The 21,197-nt window shown below is 39.4% G+C and overlaps 1 protein-coding gene across 2 annotated transcripts in view; it reads right to left on the bottom strand.

Moving 5' to 3' along the window:
* PIGU (phosphatidylinositol glycan anchor biosynthesis class U) overlaps positions 1–9,556 on the bottom strand; it is an 83,425-nt gene extending 73,869 nt beyond the window's left edge. Inside the window, exon 1 of one of the 2 annotated variants that reach the window (XM_040447275.1) lies at positions 9,398–9,556. In XM_040447275.1, coding sequence (XP_040303209.1) covers positions 9,398–9,527 — 130 coding nt within the window. In that variant the 5' untranslated portion in view covers positions 9,528–9,556. The remainder of the gene's footprint in view (positions 1–9,397) is intronic. The other variant, XM_040447276.1, reaches the window with a different exon arrangement.
* Positions 9,557–21,197: the final 11,641 nt, after the last annotated feature.

The following is a 21,197-nucleotide window of genomic DNA, read 5'->3' as shown; positions in this document are numbered from 1 at the left end:
TGTGTGAATAATAATTTTCTGGGCTAGGTCAGTGTACTATGGTTATGAAGGATGTTAACATTAGAAGAAGTTGAGTACCGGGTAAACAGGAATTCTGTACCATTTTTGCAACTTTTTGAAATCTAAAATTATTTCAAAATTAAGAGTTAAAATAAAAAAGCACATTACGGATATGCATTTACTAAAAGAAAGATGGCCATGAAATAGTCTTAAATGAAAAGCAGGTTGGGGCGCCTGGGTGGCTCAGTAGGTTAAGCGTCCGACTTCAGCTCAGGTCACGATCTCACGGTGCGTGAGTTCGAGCCCCGCGTCGGGCTCTGGGCTGATGGCTCAGAGCCTGGAGCCTGCTTCCAATTCTGTGTCTCCCTCTCTCTCTGCCCCTCCCCCGTTCATGCTCTGTCTCTCTCTGTCTCAAAAATAAAAAAATAAACGTTAAAAAAAAATTAAAAAAAAAAAATGAAAAGCAGGTCATAACACAGTATGTCAGTATGATCAAATTTTATTTTAAATACTTATTTTAAATATTTATTTTAAATATTTATAAGCCTTGATCCATTTAATTGAGAGAAAATGAATATGTATTCAATGAGAAATGCCTCAAATTAAACATAAACCTTAGGCATTAAACAAAATAAATAAAAATTTAAAATACAGCAACCATCTCTGCTGATAAGATTACAGAAGATGTTCAGTTTCTTTTACCTTTTCTTCATTTTCTGAATCTTTAGCAATGAGCACTATTTCATAATTATTAGAAAGAAACAGGAAATTTAATTTTAAAAAAATGAGTGAAGGATAAGAAAAAACATAAACGGACACACAAAAAACTATAAAAGGTATGAGCTTATATATGCCTAAAATCTCAGAAGTACATGTAAGAAACTGATATACGTAAGAATTTGGTCCCTCCAGGGAACACAAGTGGGTGGTTATAGGAAAGTGGTATGGAAAGGTGCCTTTTAATCATATAGCCTTTTGCACCACTGGTTTTTGAATCCTGTGATGGAATTACCTATTCAAAGATAAACAAAACAAAATCAAAGTTACAAAGCCTATTCCAAAAATATATATTTATAATGAGTGGGCCTTAAATGGACCCACCCTAGAAGGAAACTTAATCAGTTACAGAGTTCATACTGGCTGTTAAAATAAAAAAAGCTATTGCTCAAGACAGCTATAACTGGTCCTTATACTAGGACCAGGAAGAAATTTGTCCCATGGAGCCACATAAAGAGGTTGCTGTGTAATACAACTATTCAACCCTTCACTAACAGCTTTACTGGAGACCCCAGGAGATGATTCATCAGGCCACTTCACAGGGCAACTCCCCACCTAAGTCAATGGCATCCTACCACAGAGCAGTAAAAGCAATTCAACAGAGGACCAGTAAGATGCTGTCCATAGACATCACTCTCCACTGGTTTAATCCAGAAGGAGATTGCATACTTTTTAGGCAATTGTCTAAAATGTAATTTCTCTCAGATATGCTTTTGCTAGGATATTGTACACCTCAAAATTTGTTAATGTGTTTTCTGGCAAGTGCTTAGAATGTGGCACTGCTATCATGATGATTAAATATGAACTCATATTACTTAATAAATAATTGATCTAAGGAAAGAGTTAACCTCATGGAAACATTAAAAAACAAACAATCATTTACTCCCACCATCTATAACATTAAAAAGTGTAGGAAGAGCATCAACTCAAAATATTTTTACTTGAATACATTGATTTTATGATAAACTTATAATGTCCTTACTTTGGTGCACATGATTGAAAACTTTGGCATGGTCTGCAGTACATTTGGGAACATCTGAATTACAGAGTAACAAAATCCTCTAGAATGTGATGGTGAATTTACTCCATGTATAAAAGAAAAACCAGGGCCCCAAATTCTAACATATATAACTATGTTCCAATAATATTTTGCTGGGAACATTTTAACATAGGTTTCATAAAATGTCTGTTTGGGGAGAAAAACAAAATACTCAAAACAACAACAATACAAAGAACTCATAGCTTTAAGCCATTCTTTTTCCTAGAGTACCCCCCAAAATAACACCTGTAAAAAGTACACCAGATAAATTGAATAAAATTTCAGCTTCATGGGATTATTATCCAACAACTAATGCTTCAGAATAGTTGACCATAAAAACTAATTAATTATTGCTGACTATTCTAAAATACGAGGGTTTTTTTATAGGGTCTCAACTCTTTTTTTTTTTTTTAATTTTTTTTCAACGTTTTTATTTATTTTTGGGACAGAGAGAGACAGAGCATGAATGGGGGAGGGGCAGAGAGAGAGGGAGACACAGAATCGGAAACAGGCTCCAGGCTCCGAGCCATCAGCCCAGAGCCCGACGCGGGGCTCGAACTCACGGACCGCGAGATCGTGACCTGGCTGAAGTCGGACGCTTAACCGACTGCGCCACCCAGGCGCCCCAACTCTTTTTTTTTTTAAGATTTTATTTTTAAGTAATGTCTATACCCAACGTGAGACTTGAACTTACAACCCCAAGATCAAGAGACATACTCTACCAACTGAGCCAGCCAGGCACCCCAATAAAGTGTCTCAACTCTTTTTTTTTTTTTAATGTGTATTTATTTTTGAAGGAGAGAGAGACAGAGCATGAGCGGGGGAAGAGCAGAGAGAGAGGGAGAAACAGAATCTGAAGCAGACTCCAGGCTCTGAGCTGTCAGCACAGACCCCAACGTTGGGCTTGAACTCACAAACTGCGAGATCATGACCTGAGCTGAAGTAGGACGCTTAACCAAATAAGCCACCCAGGTACCCCAAGTGTGTCAACTCTTAACTGATAAATCCCATCAAGTAAAAATTCTTATTTAGTTACCTTTACATATTTTTCTTATGGGTGATAATAAAAACATATTATGTAGCATAAGACAAACATTGTCTGGGGCGCCTGTCGGTTAAGCTTCTGACTTCAGCTCAGGTCATGATCTCGGGGTTCATGAGTTTGAGCCTTGTGTCAGGCTCTGTGCTGACAGCTCAGTGCCTTTAGTCTGTATCACATTCTGTGTCTCCCTCTCTCTCTATGCCCCTCCCCCACTCACGCTCACTCACTCGCGCTTTCTCTCTCTCAAAAATAATCATTAAAAAAAAAAAAAAGGCAAACATGGTCTTTGAGCTTCCCATATCAAGAAGGGCATGCATTAAGCTTGTTCAAAATAAGTAGTATCTGTATTTCTAGCGCAGAAGGCCCAAGAGACAGTGTCATTCCCATAGCAATGAACACACCTAGCATCCAGAACTTGCTTTCTAAATAACTTTTTTCAATTAAAAAAACCAGGATTCCTTGGAGAAGTGGTCAATTCCAGGGCTAGACCAAGAGAAAAATAAGGTAAGACTAAAGCATCTTGTGGTTCCAGAAAGTAATGAAGTATTAAAAACACCAGAACAAAACAAAACAAACAAACAAACAAAATAGTGAGGAAAGTATGTCCAAGGACAAAGGAGTCAACCTGAAAGAGGTCGCAATGGCCAAAGATTTTGAGCATCAAAATAAAGATAATATGGATTATAACCCAGAGAATAAAATAAATAACTATAAGTCCATACAGATGTTAAATAAATAAGGAAGAAGGGACAACTCTTCCTTACAGAAGATTCCAAATCATAATGAAGAAGGAATGAGGGCAATAGAAAAGTCATCATTAGAACACCATAGTAATGACTGCTGCAGGCAAGATCATCAACCCATAAGTGCAAAAAGTAGTGAGTAAAAACTTTAGAGAGAAACAAGATATATACAGAGCCCCTACATATATCCCCCCAAATGTTTATAAATTAAAAAGGGAAAATAGTAACTTTACAGTGGAGAAACCAGACAGATACTATCATAACCAAGGGATTAAGGTTAACATCATCAGTAATAAGCCATTTCAATATGATGTACCTCGATCCAATACATTGAGAAGATCACATCATTTCAGTGGGACTTTTCCCCAAAATCCACGATCTCAATCTTACTATGAGAAACATTAGACAAACCCAAATTGGGAGACATTGTTTGTACAATACTTGACCAGTATGTTTCAAAAGTGTCACAGTCATAAAAGACAACGCAAAGCTGAGGAACTCTCACCAATAGAAAAAGAATGAGGGCCCACCACTAAATGCAATATATGATCCTAAATCAGATGCGGGAACAGGAAAAGAATAGTGGGAAAATGGTAAACTCTGAGCAACTACAATTTGTTTAATGGTATTATATGGACACTATTGTCTTAGTATTGTCTTAGTTCTGACCAATGTACTCTAATTATGCAGGATGTAAACATGAAGGGAAGCTGGATGAAGGGTATACATGATATCTCTGTACTATCTTTGCAAATGTTTTATAAATATAAAATTATTTCAAGTAAAAAGCTAAAAAACAAAAAAAGTAGTGGTATCCAGTCTCTGGATCCCACTGCCAATTTGCAGGAAACACAATGAACACGCGAATATGTTAAACTGAACCATGAATATACAGTCAGTAAAGTCCAAACTATGGGAAACACTAGAGGTCAAATGGTCTGGGTTCTTCAACAGATAAGAAAAGGATGGGATGGATGGGGACCTTAAAGATTAGGGGAGACTTAAACCACATATAAAAACGTTTAAGGGCAACACTAAGCTATAGCAACTAGGGACACTCATCAGAGCAATAAAACAAAGAGGATGTAAAAATGTCATAAGTATAGGGATGCCTGGATGGCTCAGATGGTTAAGCATCCAACTCCTGATTTCAGCTCAGGTCATGATCTCATGGTTCATGAGTTCAAGTCACATATTGGGGGCTGTGCTGACAGTGTGGAGCCTGCTTGGGATTCTCACACTCTCCTTCTCTCTACCCCTCCCCGGTTTGTTCTCTCTCTCTCTCTAAACAAACAAACAAACAAACAAACAAACAAACAAACTTAAAAAAAAAAAAAAAAAGATGTCATGGGGGCACCTGGGTGGCTCAGTCAAACATCTGACTCTTGGTTTCAGCTCAGGTTATGATCTCACAGTTTCATAAGTTCAAGCCCCACGTCAGGCTCCAAGCAGACAGTACAGAGCCTGCTTGGGATTCTCTGTCTCCCTCTCTCTCTGTACCTCCCCAACTTGCACTGTCTCTGTCTCTCTCAAAATAAGTAAATTAAAAAAAAAAAGATGTCATGACTATAAAAGTCAGGATAATGGTTATTTAATGAAGGCGCTGAGGGGCTGTGCCTAAAATGGGGAATACATAAGGGCTTCTGGAATAAGTGACAAAGTTCTGATTCTTGATTTGGATGATGCCTACAAATGTGTTTTGCTTACAATAATTCACTGTGCAATACATTGTTGTGTGTGGTTTATTAATTCTCCATTTTGTTTAACAATAAAAGTTCTGGTTTTTTTAAAGTAGTGCTATCAGAAGTGTTCTTCCTGACCGTGACCCTCATAGCTGCATTGGAGGTGGGTTTCTAAATAAGCACTTATAGCTTGGGCTCTACCCTAAACTCAAGAAGCTAAGCCCATATTGATTCCTAATCATTAGAGCAAAGGCTGAGGAATATATATGATTAAAAAATATATATGATATATTTGATTAAAATATATGATTAAAAAATATATGATTTAAAAAAAAAGTTCCAAAATTATTTCTGACAGATTTCTATGCAAGATGGTATAGAGTGCACTCTGGTGGAACAGCAACGCCTAAAGACTCCCAGCTATTCACGTAAAACATTATGTATGTGACTTAATCTCTCTGTGCTTCCATTTTCTCATCTATAAAATGGGGTATTTACACATAAAACTATTTACATCTTAGGGCCATTGTGGTGATTAAATTAGTTCTTAGACATATCTAAAATGCTTAGAACAGTGCCTTTCATATAAAAAGCATTATATTAGTGTTAGTTACTGTCTGAGAAGCACATGCTTGCATTTTTGTCAAGTAAAATATTTATATAAATTTTAGTTGAACTACCAAATAAACTGATGGGTCTGTAGAAATGAATGACATAGAAAAAATGTCTTTCCTATTATAATGGGTATCCGTTATTTTCACCTACCCAGCATCAATTTCCCTCTCTTCTGGTAATAGCACTCTGGTCTTCCTATAAGGTGCCCCCTCTTCCATAGTTTGGAAGGTTGTCCCCTCTCCAAAGATGTAGATAGATAGATATTATTTTTAAGGTTTTATTAAGTAATCTCTACACCCAACATGGAGCACAAACCCACAATCCCAAGATCCAGAGTCACACGCTCCACCAACTGAGCCAGCCAGTAGGATACATATAATATGTATATGGATACATGACTTACGCTGACCACAGTAATTGGCTTAAGAATTGGCATATAACCCAAATAAGTTCAGTGTGAATCAATTCCAAGGCTTTCGTTATGTTTGTTAAAGAACAGTCACTCTCCTTCCACTGGACCTGACACTGTGAGGATATAAAAGTCAGAGACTATTGGGGCCAATCTTGCCAATACCCAAGAAGAGCCCTCCTGAATGCAGTCAATGCCAAGATAGAGAAAGAATTAGTCATGAAGAAATCATTGAGTCTCTGGATCTAGCTAGATTTGAAGTCACCATCTACCCTGCCTGAATTGTTCTGTTATGTAGGCCAATAAGTTCACTTTTTATTATAATTTGCGCAGTTTGAGTTGGGATTCTGTCATCTGCACATGAAAGAATTGACAACATGCCAAGTTAAAACCCTTCAGATATTTGAAGACAAGAATCATCTCCTCCAAGTTTATTCCCATTCTCATTTATTCCCATTAAAAATCACTCTATGGTTACAGTCAACCAAAATCTATTTGGATTCACAGTCCTTCACCCAAACAACTGGTCACTCAAAAAACTCATGTGGAATGAATGAATGCCATGTGAAACCAGAGGGGCTCCTACTTCAGTATTTTTAAATGCCTGCCTTTTAGGGTTAAATACAATCACTTGCTTTTTAAAATATCCCGTCTTAAAGTATACTCTGAAGACAAGTGATACAGATGTACCAACCCCGCTTAAAACAGGACAAATAGGGGCGCCTGGGTGGCGCAGTCGGTTAAGCGTCTGACTTCAGCCAGGTCACGATCTCGCGGTCCGTGAGTTCAAGCCCCGCGTCGGGCTCTGGGCTGATGGCTCAGAGCCTGGAGCCTGTTTCTGATTCTGTGTCTCCCTCTCTCTCTGCCCCTCCCCCGTTCATGCTCTGTCTCTCTCTGTCCCAAAAAAATAAATAAACGTTAAAAAAAATTTTTTTTTTTAAAAACAGGACAAATAATTATTCTGACCCCATCAGATCCGGATAGGTGATTAGCAAATCTCTCTCTAGCTCTGACACTGGCCCCAAGCTCCAGACCTAAACCTCTGAATATCATACTATCACCCTATACATACATCAAACACTTACTGCTATCCTTTCTAACTCACCTATTTTAGCCAATATCACAATTGTTCTCCTGATTATTTAGATTCAAAATCCTAGAATTAGCTGTTTTGGCTTTCATTATTGTGCTAAGAGCTTAAACATGGATTATCTCATTTAATGGGGTACATATTATAACTTCCTATTTTACAGATGAGAAAAATTATGTTGGAGATCATACAGATATATGTAGAGAAGCAAAGAAGACTCAAACCCTTTTAAAGATCCCAGACCCTGTGCTCTTAATCACCATATTATATTGCCTCATCTTAGGATCCTTCACCCTGCCCTTCCTATATGTAACCAGATCTTATGTTTTCTTTTCTTCAACATTTATTTAATAGTAACAATACAACTAATTACTCTATGCAAGGCACAAAGGATTCAGTAATGAGTAAAACAGTTTTGGCGTGCAAGGAACTCATAGTACAATGGAGAAACCAGATATAAACAAATAATTATAATAAAAAGTGAGACATACTCTTAATAGAAGTTATGTATAAAGTGCTAAGAGAACAGAGGAAGGAGGGCCTAATACTGCCGTGGGGCTTTTGGTAGCCAGAAGAAAGCAGGAACCAAGTGGCTTCAACCCAAACAATTCAGTTGGTTCAACAAATAACTATATGCAAATATTATATGCAAGGATTATCAAGCGTAAGCTCTCACCATCACACATAAGAATTACTACTACCTTTATCACCATTTGTCAACTGGGAAACCTGGGCATATTACTTAACTTCTCTAAATTTTGGTTTCCTCATCTGTAAAATGGGGGAAATAACACCATCTAACACACAGAATAACTTGGGGATCAGAGGCTTACCATAGCCTTTCATATATAGTATTTTTAGAAACCTAAGCTTGAATTATTCATAAAACAACCATTCATTATGCCATTCCCCATTCCAGAATGTCTATGGGATAACATCAAAACTCTAGCATTTAAAGTTCAGGGACACAAAGAGAACTTCTGGGGTGCTGTTACTCCTGTAATGTTTTGTTTTTTGATCTGGGTGCTGGCTACATGTGTATACAGTTTATAAAAATTCACTGAGTTCAACACTTATTGTATGTGCGTTGATGTACACTGTACTTAAGTAAAGAAAGTTTTTTTATAAGTCTTAAATTCTGGCCCTAACCTAACCCCTACCCCATTTCTCCTTCACTTTGTACATTTTGCACCCTTCAACATTTTCTTGGTCCTGTTTACCTTCCGCTACCAGGAATTCTTTCTCTAATCTCCCTTTCCAAATTCTACATCCCTCAACAGTTAGCTCGCAGCCCACATCCTTAGGAAACTGGAAAAAGAGAGGACACTTCCTTCAGGGTTGAAACTCCAAGAAAGGAACTGGATGTACACGGGAAGAACATTTTCCAAAAAGGATTATAACTATCTGTCTCTCCCACTAGCCTGTGGATCCTTCAGCACAAATTCTGTCTCACTGTAGGCACTGGTATAAAATAGCGGATGAAGAATTTAAGAAACAGTAGGAAATGCTGTAGTACAAGTCCCAGACCGAGAACACGCGTCTAAGCACACTCACACACTCTACTGGTTTAGGCAAGATAGGTCCCCTCACTCAGGGAACCCCTCACACACTATCCCATACCCCAGGGAGCACCACCTACAATCCCTCACCAAAACCGAATCACCTCTGCAAATCCCAATCCACCCAGCACGCCCTTTTCTTATATCTATCCTTTCTCAGGCCACGCCCCTCTGCTCAGGACCCGAGGGGGACACACCCCCTCAGCTCCCCACGCCTCAGGTGAGTAGGCCCCTAGGGCCCAAACCTGGCACCACAGTCCTACGCCCCCTCCCCTCGGCAGCCCCGCCCTCAGGCTCCGCCCTCCCACCCTCCCCGAGGGCGCCAGAGCGGGTCAATTCCCTCAGAATCTTGTGCTTGAGGCCACTGCCCCCGCCTCCCATTCACTGAGGCCAGGAGAGCACAGGCGGGGCCTAGCCACCTACTCCAGCCAGTGGCCTCACCTCTCTTCCAAGAACTCAGTGGGGACACCACCTCCACCCGTTCGGAAATGAATTCGGCCAGACTGGAGCGGAACAAGGCCGCCCGCACGGTCACGGCCACTACCAGCACCAGAGCCAAGGGAGCCGCCATGATAGCTGGGGTGGGCGCGCAGGCGGGGAGGGAAACGTGAGGCGGAAAAGCCTCGCGACCTGTGCGCCACCCTCTGTAGTTCCGCGGCCAGGCGCGCCTTGCTGCTGCCACCGGAGCACCCATACTGGGGACTACCACTCCCAGGAAGCTTTGCGGTGAGACGGGGCGGGGCGACGTAGAGCGGGGCTTCTCAAGCTTGTAGTAAAGGGTTGGGCGACGTCTCTTAAGAGAGCAGGTGTTTCGTAAAAGCGCTCGGCGCTGCTAAGTAAGCAAGTGAAGGCGTATCTTACTAGAATAATGAGCAAGTTTTGAGTAGTTGTTAATTTCACTCTTTTGTGTAAGTTTTAAATGTTAGGATATTTCCCTTTTATGTTTTAAAAATAATATTAAATATGTACTCATTTATGTATTCTGCAATTGTTTATTGAACCCCAACTATACGCCAGGCACTATATTGTGTTCTGAGGACACGTTTTGGAGTGCTCTGTTTGCTCTGCAGCCTTGAACAAGTTGCTTAATCTTTCTGTGCCTCAGGTACCTCATGTGGAAAATAACGCTGCATGTTAGCCGGTCCTTATGAGCTAGCCAGAAAGGATTGAGGAATGTTTAGAAATTTTGCTGGTCGCTTTTAAAACACAGCCATTATCAAAAATTAAATTATATAAACTTACAATTAAATAAGTTATATTAAAACAAGGTAATAAATACTCAAAACTTATTACTTACTTTTTTACTACACTTTTATCTGTGCTCTTTTTTTTAATTTAATTTTTTTTTTTTTAATTTACATCCAAATTAGTTAGCATATAGTGCAACAATAATTTCAGGGGTAGATTCCTTAGTGCTCCTTACCCATTTAGCCCATCGCTGTTTTTATATTATTTTTGTTTCCCTTCCCTTATGTTCATCTGTTTTGTCTCTTAAAGTTATCATATGAATGAAGTCATATGATATTTGTCTTTCTCTAATTTCACCTAGCATGATACCCTCCAGTTCCATCTATGTAGTTGCAAATGGCAAGATTTCATTCTGTTTGATTGCTGAGTAATACTCTATTGTATATACATACCATATCTTCTTTATCCATTCATCCATCGATGGACATTTGGGCTCTTTCCATACTTTGGCTATTGTTGATCTTGCTGCTATAAACATCGGGGTGCATGTGTCCTTTCGAAACAGCACACCTGTATCCCGTGGGTAAATGCCTAGTAGTGCAATTGCTGGGTCGTAAGGGAGTTCTATTTTTAGTCTTTTGAGGAACCTCCATACTATTTTCCAGAGTGGCTGCACCAGCTTGCATTCCCACCAACAATGCAAAAGAGATCCTCTTTCTCCGCATCCTCGCCAACATCTGTTGTTGCCTGAGTTGTTAATGTTAGCCATTCTAACAGGTGTGAGGTGGTATCTCATGGTGGTTTTGATTTGTATTTCCCTGATGATGAGTGATGTTGAACATTTTTCCATGTGTCGGTTGGCCATTTGGATGTCTTCTTTGGAGAAGTGTCTATTCATGTCTTTTGCCCATTTCTTCACTGGATAATTTGTTTTTTGGGTGTTGAATTTGATAAGTTCTTTCTAAGTTTTGGATACTAACCTTTTATCTGATATGTCATTTGCAAATATCTTCTCCCATTCTGTCAGTTGCCTTTTAGTTTTGCTGATTGTTTCCTGAGCTGTGCAGAAGATTTTATTTTGATGAGGTCCCAGTAGTTCATTTTTGCTTTTGTTTCCCTTGACTCCAGAGACACGTTGAGTAAGAAGTTGCTGTGGCCAAGGTCAAAGAGGTTGTTGCCTGCTTTCTCTTCGAGGATTTTGACGGTTTCTTGTCTTACGTTTAGGTCTTTCATCCATTTTGAGTTTATTTTTGTGTATGGTGTAAGAAAGTAGTCCAGGTTCATTCTTCTGCATGTCGCTGTCCAATTTTCCCAGCACCACTTGCTGAAGAGACTGTCTTTATTCCATTGGATATTCTTTCCTGCTTTGTTAGAGATTAGTTGGCCATACGTTTGTGGGTCCATTTCTGGGTTCTCTATTCTGTTCCACTGATCTGAGTGTCTGTCCTTGTTCCAGTACCATACTGTCTTGATGATTACAGCTTTGTAGTATAGCTTGAAGTCCGGGATTGTGGTGCCTCCTGCTTTGGTTTTCTTTTTCAAGATTGCTTTGGCTATTTGGAGTCTTTTCTGGTTCCATACAAATTTTGGGATTATTTGTTCTAGCTCTGTGAAGAATGCTGGTGTTATTTTGACAGGGATTGCATTGAATATGTACATTGCTTTGGGTAGTATCAACATTTTAACAATATTTGTTCTTCCTATCCAGGAGCATGGAATCTTTTCCCATTTTTTTGTGTCTTCTTCAATTTCTTTCATAAGCTTTCTGTAGTTTTCAGTGTATAGATTTATCACTTCTTTGGTTAGATTTATTCCTAGATATTTTATGGGTTTTTGGTGCAATTGTAAATGGGATCGATTCCTTGATTTCTCTTTCTGTTACTTCATTGTTGGTGTATAGGAATGCAACTGATTTCTGTGCATTGATTTTTATATCCTGCAACTTTGCTGAATTCATGAATCAGTTCTAGTTTTTTGGTGGAATCTTTAGAGTTTTCCATATAGAGTATCATGTCATCTGCGAAGAGTGAAAGTTTGACCTCCTCCTGGATGATTTGGATGTCTTTTATTTCTTTGTGCTGTCTGATTTCAGAGGCTAATGTTTCCAATACTATGTTGAATAACAGTGGCGAGAATGGACATCCCTGTCTTGTTCCTGACCTTAGGGGGAAAGCTCTCAGTTTTTGCCTATTGAGGATGATATTAGCATTGGGTCATTCATATATGGCTTTTATGATCTTGAGGTATGTTCCTTCTATCCCTACTTTCTTGAGGGTTTTTATCAAGAAAGGATACTGTATTTTGCCAAATGCTTTCTCTGCATCTATTGAGAGGATCATATGGTGTTCTTGTTTTTGAGGTTATTTATCACTACTGTATCACTATGGCAAATATTGTATAATGGCATGCCACTGCCCATCAATTCCTATACTGGTGTTGTCAGGTTAGTATCTTGAAATCCCTCCCAATGAACGTGTTTACACACAGAAATCAGGCACTACAAATCAGAGTTTTGGACTTTGGAGAACCCATTGATAAGCATTAAGTAGCACACTACTTCATTAATTAATGTATCAAAAGTGCTTATTTGAGTGCTTAAATGTTAGCTACAATAATTAATATTAAATAAATACATAAGAAAATTTTAGGTCTGTAGATAAGATGAAACAGCTGGTATGATCAAGAATAACTTGGTGGGGGAAAAAAAGAATAACTTGGTGGAAGTGTGGTGGTAGCACTGGACAGGGCAGTCAGGGAAGTCTCTGGGAAGAGGTGACATTTGAGCTGACACATAAAGGATGAGAAACTAATCAGAGCTGACAAGTGGAGGAAACAGATTCTGAATCAGGAAACAGTAAATGTGTTTGAGAGAGAAAACAAGTGTGTTCCAAGTGGAGAGAGTAATAGAAGGTATGGGGGAGAGGCAGATCGTGGCAATTAGGTAGGGACTTGTTTGCCGTAGTTGGGAATTTGGGAATTTATTCAAAGGGTAATCCATGTGCCATTGGAGGATTTTAGACCAAAAAGTGATGTAGTCAGGTGTATATATATTTTTAATTTCTTTCTTTCTGTATTTTGAGAGAGAGAGAGAGATTGAGCAGGGGAGGGGCTGAGAGAGAAAGAGAGCAGGCTCCACACTGACAGCATGGAGCCCAATGCAGGGCTCCAACTCACAAACCATGAGATCGTGGTCTGAGCTGAAATCAAGAGTTGGTCTCTTAACCGACTGAGCCACCCAGGTGCCCCAGTCAGCTATATATTTTTAAAAGATTACTATATCCCCAGGCTCTATACAGGGTATTGGGGAATATTCCAGTGGCAAAATTGCACCTTATGCCTTTTTGGAAGTTGGAGAGTAGCTGAAGAGATGTGATAATCTTAAGAGTAACACAAAAGTAAAATCACAAATCATAATGAGTAAAGGGAAAAAATGGAGCAGGATGCTAGGAGAATACAAAAATCAGCCCTGGAGCTGATACCTTTCTTGACCAATGGGAGGGGTAGGTCTTCAGTGGGAGAGGCAATTAGAAAGGAATAGAAAGAGGCATTCTCATCCTTTGAGCCCTGTTCTGCCAAACACTGTGCCATACTTTTAACACAAATGACCTTATTTAGTCTGTATAACCTCCCTTCCTGAAGATACAAGTGTTGGTATCCTCTTTGACATAAAAGGAGGAGATATATGTATTACATCATCTTAGAGTGAAGTGTATTACATCATGAAAAGTGGAGGTGATTATAACACAAACCTCTTGGTGAAGATTGAACAAGATTATGTAATGTAAAATGGTTAGTCCATACCATTTGCTTGGTATATATTAGCTGTTTTATTTTTGTTTACATCATCCTACAGATGACTTAAAAGTTCTTCTTAGGGTGAGGATTGTCTTTAGGAAAAACATTTTAGGTAGACCCAAACTAGTGGTTCTTAAACATGAGTTTGCATGGATCATAGACCTAAATATTAGAACTAGAACTGTAAGACACCTAGAAGAAAACATAGGAGTACACCTTCATGACCTTGAGTTAGGCAATAGTTTTTTTAGATACCAAAAGCACAGGCAACAAAAGAAGAAATAAATAAATTGAATTTCACAAAATTAAAAACTTGTGCCTCAAAGGGAACTATCAAGAAATAAAAAGACAACTCACAGAATGGAAGAAAATATCTGCAAATCATATATCTTATTAGGGACTTTTATTCAGAATATATGAAGAACTCTTATAACTCAATAATGGAAAATAAATAACCCAATTAAAAATGGGCAAGGATGGGGTGCCCGGCTGGCTCAGTTGGTGGAGCATGTGACTCTTGATCTTGGAATTGTAAATTTGAGCCCCAGGTTGGGTGTAGAGATTACTTAAAATCTGTAAAAAAAAAAAAAAGGGGGGGGGCAACGGATTGGACTAGACATATCTCCAAAAGAGACACAAATGGCCAATAAGCATGTGAAAAGATGCTGAACATCATTAGTTACTAGGGAAATACAAGTCAAAGCCGCAATGAGATATTACCTCTCACCTATGAAGGTGGCTACAATAAAAGGCAGATAATAACAAGTATTGGCAAGGAAGTGGAGAAATTGGAACCCTCATGTATTGGTGGTGGGAATATAAAATGCTGCCCCCACTTTGGAAAACAGTTTGGCAGTTCATCAAAATGTTAAACATAGAATTGCCATATGAACTAAAAATTAAACTCCTAGCTAATATCCAAGAGAAATGAAACAGATATCCATACAAAAATTGTACATGAATGTTCACAGCTTGTTCATAGTTATTATTCATAATACCCAAAAAGTGGAAACAAGGAAAATATCCATTTTGTTTGTTATGAATGGATGAACAAAATGTGGTATATCTATCCAATGGACTATCATTGAGTAAAAAAAAAAAAAAAAAGGTACTGATACATGCTACATAGATGAACATAGATGAACCTTGACAACATGCTAAGTAAAATAAGCCAAACACAAAAGACCACATATTGTATATAATTCCATTTATGTGAAATGTCCAGAATAGGCAAATCTATAGAGATTGAACGCAGATTAGTGGTTGTCTAAAGCCAAGGTGGTTGGCGGGGTAGAGAATAGGAAATGACTGCTAATGAGTACAGGATTTCTTTTGGGAATGATAAAAATGTTCTAAAATCAGATTGTGGTGATGGTTGTACAACTCTGTGAATATACCAAAACCACCGAGCTATATACTTTAAATGGGTGAATTTTAGGGGCACCTGGGTGGCTCAGTCAGTTAAGTGGCCGACTTTAGCTCAGGTCAGGATCTCACGGTAGGTGAGTTCGAGCCCCGCGTCGGGCTCTGTGCTGACAGCTCAGAGCCTGGAGCCTGCTTCAGATTCTGTGTCTCCCTCTCTCTCTGACCCTCCCCCATTCATGCTCTGTCTCTCTCTGTCTCAAAAATAAATAAACATTTAAAAAAAATTTTTTTAAATAAAAAATGAACAATCATTTGGGAGGTATATTTTTCAAATGTAAATTTCCTAGCTCTGCCGTAGAAACTGTGATTCACTAGGTCTGGGAAGGAACCCAGGAACCTGCACTTTTAATCTCTCCAGTTTATCCTGATATTGGTGGTTCAGGTGCCATATTTTGAAGAACATTACCCTGAAGGTGTAGGTATCCAGTTTCTTATGCAACAAAAAGATGAAAATAGTAATAATAGCTATCATTATTGAGTGCTTACTATGTGTTAAGCATTATTTTAAGTGCTTCACATGTTTTATCTCAGTATATATGTATATAATATATATGTATATATAGTATATACTATTATTTATTATATAGATTACATATTACTATGTATTGTATATTATATATATGATATATATTATATATTACTCTTATATATCAGCATATGTATTATATACTATTACAACTACTATAATTCCCCTATCGCCACCTGCGTATGAGGAAACTGAAGAACAAAGAAGTTTAATAATTTGTTTAAGGTCACACAACTTGTAAACAGCATAACCAGGATCTGAATGTTAGGTCCAGACATTGCGGTTAAGCTGCTCTTCCTGAGAAAATGAGAGGAATTTGGGTTGAGTTGGGTTAAGTTGTTTTGTAGCTGAGAAGGGAGGGTAGAGAACTGAAAGAAGGGAGATAATAAAGGAACAAGCAAGATGATTTCTGTCCTGAGAAACCAGAGATCCCAGATGGTATGTGGGTTGCCCAGGAGGAAGAAATTGAGGCTCTAAGATATTAAGTAACCAGTTTTAGGCCATACACCTGGGTATTTGTTCCTTTAGCATTTATTGGACACCTACCTTTGCTGAGTCCTATGCTAGTCTGTAGAGATACAATCTATCCAGTACATTTCTTGTATTCCAAACAGCAAACTGATTCTGGCCACCTTTAACATAAAGGAAGTTGACTAAGAGGTGGCGCGGGAGTTCACAGGGCTAAAGGGAAGACTGAGTAAACCAGACTTGGAACAATCAGGGCCCAAATAAACAATACAGGGCCTGGGAAGCAGGAGGCACCTGCCGCATCAACTAGGCACCGCCAGTGGAATGAGTGAACATTAACCAGTTTTTCATGGCCTTGTAACTTTTCTTTCAAGATCCAAAGTTCTTGGAAAGAACATGAGATTGACTGAGATTAGGTCCCATGCCTGCCTCATGGCTGTGTGAAAACAGCAAGAGAAAAGGATTTGTGAGAAGTCAGATGATGAATTTACTATTTGTCTTAGGACAGCACACCCTGAAGGCAGCTGGGTGAAATCATATGAGTGAAGGCAAGGGGTGATTGGACACTGAATGGGAAGAAAAAGGCAAATATCCACTAATAACGGTGGTGAGAAAGATAGACACAGTCCCTGTCATATTGGAGTTTATAGTCTAACAGGGAGTCATACAAAATGGAAGTAATCAGACAAAATAATTAGAGTTTATGATTAGATCTGTGAGGGCAACAGACCAGGAGCAATGACAATGAATGACAGAGGACCTACTATTGACTAGATTGGGTAGTCAATGGAAGCCTGTTTGAGGAAGTGATATTTAAGCTGATACCTAAAGATTGAGAGGGAACCATGGATATAAAGAACTGGCAATGGTCAATGGGGTGTATGGGGAGGAAGGGATTGAGTTTGCAATGAGGGAGGCCAATGTGGGGTGAAATGAGCAAGAGGTGAGACTAGAGGAATTATCCTTGTCTTCAACTTTGAACCCACTTTAGCAATGGCCAAACAGACTTTGATAAAATTTACAATTCCTTGGATTATGCAAAGAGAAATTAACCCACACATAGACTTGCAAGATATGACCTGGATGAGAAAGAATGAACTCAAGAAAATCAGCAAAAGACACATAAGAATAGAGTGGGGGGAAGAAAACAGGGTTGTTATAAAAACAAAAGAAGAATTAAAGATACAGCATTGGCTTGATCTATGTGTAGCTTTTTCATCAAAAAACAAACTATATAAAAACTTAAAAATTAACAGTAACAACTCAATAAATAGGATGAAAGGAAGGCAATGGCATGTAGGGAAAAATCATTGAAGGCATCCTTAAGACTGATAAGGTAGGAAAGACCTGATCTAGTTCATGGTACAGATTAGGAAACTAAGTCTCAGAGAAACCAGGATTCTCCAGAAACCAGGATTCTCACCGTCTGTCTCCTATACTAGCTCCCTCTTTTTCCTGGGTTGGGTGTCTGGTGAGACCAAGTAGGAGACCCACACCAGCTCCCTCCTCAACCCTTGCACCCAAGTGTTGTAAGGGCCCAAAAGGAACCAGAAACCTGACCTTACATAATGCCCTGAAGACAGATTTCTGGGACTCTATGCCTCCAGCCCTCTCAATTTTCTTCCTGTCTCCTACCCACAAATGCTCACCATTGCAAAAGCCATTCTGTTAGGAAAACAAGACCAAGATATAAACTAGAACTACAACCTGAAAAGACTGGCTTCCTGTAGCTCAGCCTCCTGTCTCTGAACCCCTCCCCTCAGGAACCATACCCTCCACAAACTATGCATTCAGACCCCTCATGCCCTTCCCCCCAATACACACTGACTTCCCTGCTTTGGAAAAAGAGACAGGTACAGTGGGCTTTGCTTGTTGCTTCCTAGCATCCATTCCACCTTTCCCTTCCCTTTTCCAAATAGGACCCTGAATTCTCAGCTATGTAATTTGAGTGGGATTGACCTCAACCCATTTCCAGGAATGGGCCTAAATAGCTTAAACTAACCAACACACTCCAAATCCCTAGCCACAGTGATTAGTTCAGGAATAAGCATATGACCCAAATCAGGTCAACAGAGCTAAAACCAAACCAAAACAAAACAAAACACCTCAGTTCTGGAATTTTGGATCGAGCCATTTGGGGAAATGGGTCTTTTCTTTTCTGCTGGGTTTGAGTTTGGAAGCACCCAGACCTAGAAGCAGCTGGCAATTGATATGTACAAGACAAGATAAGGCAAGGCCAAGGCCAAAGCCTAATTCAACTGGTAAAGGTACAATGAGCCATGTTCAATGTAAGCAGTTTATTACTTACATATACAACAAGAATAAGCCAGCTCCCTGTGATCCTTGTACCCCACACCAAAAAGGATGACACTGAAACAAAAAGGGCTGGGCAATTGCAACGTGAGTTGTAGGCACCTTGTTGCTAAGGAGCCAATTCTAGGCTGCAGTTAACAGGTTTTCTATTCTGTAGCTCCATTCTTAGTAGGATGGGGTAGAAAGTCCCATTAGCTCCTCAGAACCTGGGAAGAAGTAAGAAAACTCTCATTACAGCTTCCCAGGGGAGATAGGGAGTCCCGGAGAACATGGCATCAGAGTCTTACAAGCCTCCCATCCTCTCGTGTTCTGGGAGGGTCATGAGGCAGTCTGCCAAGACTCAGATTAAGTTTTTCAAACCTTTGCCCATCTGGCTTATATGAATGAATATGTGTAAGGTCACCAGGTGACAAGGCAGAGCCATTCCCCTACACTAGCATGTGATCACAAAGAGACTCTGTCAAGAATTAAGCCAACTCCTAGGAAGTGTTTTGGAAAAATTAGAAAAGACTGGATCTCAGTTCCATTATTTGAGACACTGGATCAAACCTTGCCTGAGGGCAATTAGTGCTAAACATTTCAACCAAATTTCTTTTCTAGTTTAATCCCGTCTGAGTTGGGTCTTTAGCCACCTGCTACCAAAAGTTCCTAACCAATACAACAGGAGATGGAAATCAGCCTCTGGATTTCTTCCCTGGCTTTAATTACCATTTATATTTTGGTGATTCTCATATCTTTATTTCCAGCCCAGGTTTCACTTATTGATATTCAGACATGTGTATCAAACTAGACATTGACACTTTAAATTCCAAATATCTAAATTTTTTAATGTTTATTTATTTTTGAGGGGGGATGGGGAAGAGAGAGAGGGAGACACAGAATCTGAAGCAGGCTCCAGGCTCTGAGCTGTCAGCACAGAGTTGACATGAGGCTCTCAAAGCCATGAACTGTGAAATCATGACCTGAGCCGAAGTTGGACGCTTAACTGACTGAGTCACCCAGACACCCCTAAATTCCAAATATCTAAAACTGAGCTCATGATCTTCCTTTCAACAACTCACTCTTCCTCCTTAATTCCTTATCTCTGTGAATGGCACCACCAGTCTTTCAGTTGTTCAACTAAAAACCTGAGAATTAGCCTTGACCTCTCCCAATGGCCATCCTTGTACATAATCCACCTTCAAGCTTTGGCCTAAAGATTAGTCAAATCAACCTACTCCTCTCCATCTTCACTGCCACTGCCCTGGTCTAAGCCACTAGCATTCCTCCCCTAGATGTCTACTATACTCTCCTAACAGGTCTCCTGTTGCCATTCTCCATCCTACAACCACTTTTTATGTTTGATACCCATTGGTTGAATGAATGAATGAATGAATGAATGAATGAATAAACGAACAAATGAGTATCATTAACCCTTCACCTAAAACCCTTCACTTAAAACTCTTCACTGGCTTTCCTTTGCACTTAGTTTAAGAATTGAAGTCCTTTAGGATGGCTCACAAGGGCCACCATGATCTACCCCCCCTACCTACCTCCCTTGACTCATCCCCCACTTTTGTGCCCTATTTGCACCTGAGAAAATAAACTATGAATTGTCATTTCCTTGGTACATTCTACTGTGTACACCCCACTGGCTATCCAACAGCACTTGTCCCCACTTGGCAAAGTCCTACTTATCTTTCAAGGCACATTCTTCAAGTTTCCATCTCTATGAAGACTTTGGTTCCACCTGAGAGTTGGTTCTTTCTCCATACTCCCAAAGAAAGCACTAAGCAGCTGTCTCTAAACAGCACTTGGTAATCACTATCTGATAATTCTAGTATCTGAAGTTTTTGGCAATCTGATTCCTTGTGTCTACTGAATCTTGCTCATGGTGGATTGTTTCCTTGTGTATTTCATCAATTGTTTCCTTGTGGATTATTAAATAATGTTTGGAAGGGCTTTATACATAGGAATTCTGTATAGCCTGAAACTGGGGTGGAGGACATCCAGATAAGATTTGCATTTGTTTCTCCTAGGCATCTGAGAGTTGGTTTGGGAGTACATCTCCTTTTGTGTGAATTTCTCAGCCTTGAAGTTTACCAGCCATTCAGGTGATATAAATTTGAACTCCAGACTCATCGAGGACAGGAGTGTGGTTTCAGATTCTCAAATCATTTCTTTCCCACACCCAAATGGCAGGTCAAGATGGACATATATCCTTTTTGTTTCCTTTGCTAGTAGTCAGAAGTTTGTTTTCTTCTAATCTATCACTGTGGGTATAGCTCTTCAAGGGTCTCAGTTCGAATCCCAAACTTCATGTAAACCCAAGTCTTCATCTCCCCAAACATCTGTTAAAAACCCAAACTGTTGAAGGTTCAGTTGTGCATTTAAAGGATGTTTGAGGGCACCTGGATGGCTTAGTCGGCTAAGCTTTCAACTCTCTCTTTTCTTTTTTTTTTTTTTTAAAGATTGAGAGAGAGAGAGAGAGAGGGAGAGAGAGAGAGAGAGAGAGAGAGAGAGAGAGAGAGAGAGAGAATCTTAAGC

The sequence above is a fragment of the Herpailurus yagouaroundi genome, unplaced genomic scaffold (genome assembly GCF_014898765.1).
Source record: "Herpailurus yagouaroundi ecotype Mexico unplaced genomic scaffold, PumYag 196, whole genome shotgun sequence".
Lineage (NCBI taxonomy): Eukaryota > Metazoa > Chordata > Mammalia > Carnivora > Felidae > Herpailurus > Herpailurus yagouaroundi.
The sequence above is the reverse complement of the archived record's forward strand: the minus strand, read 5'-3'. Positions and strand labels throughout refer to the sequence as shown.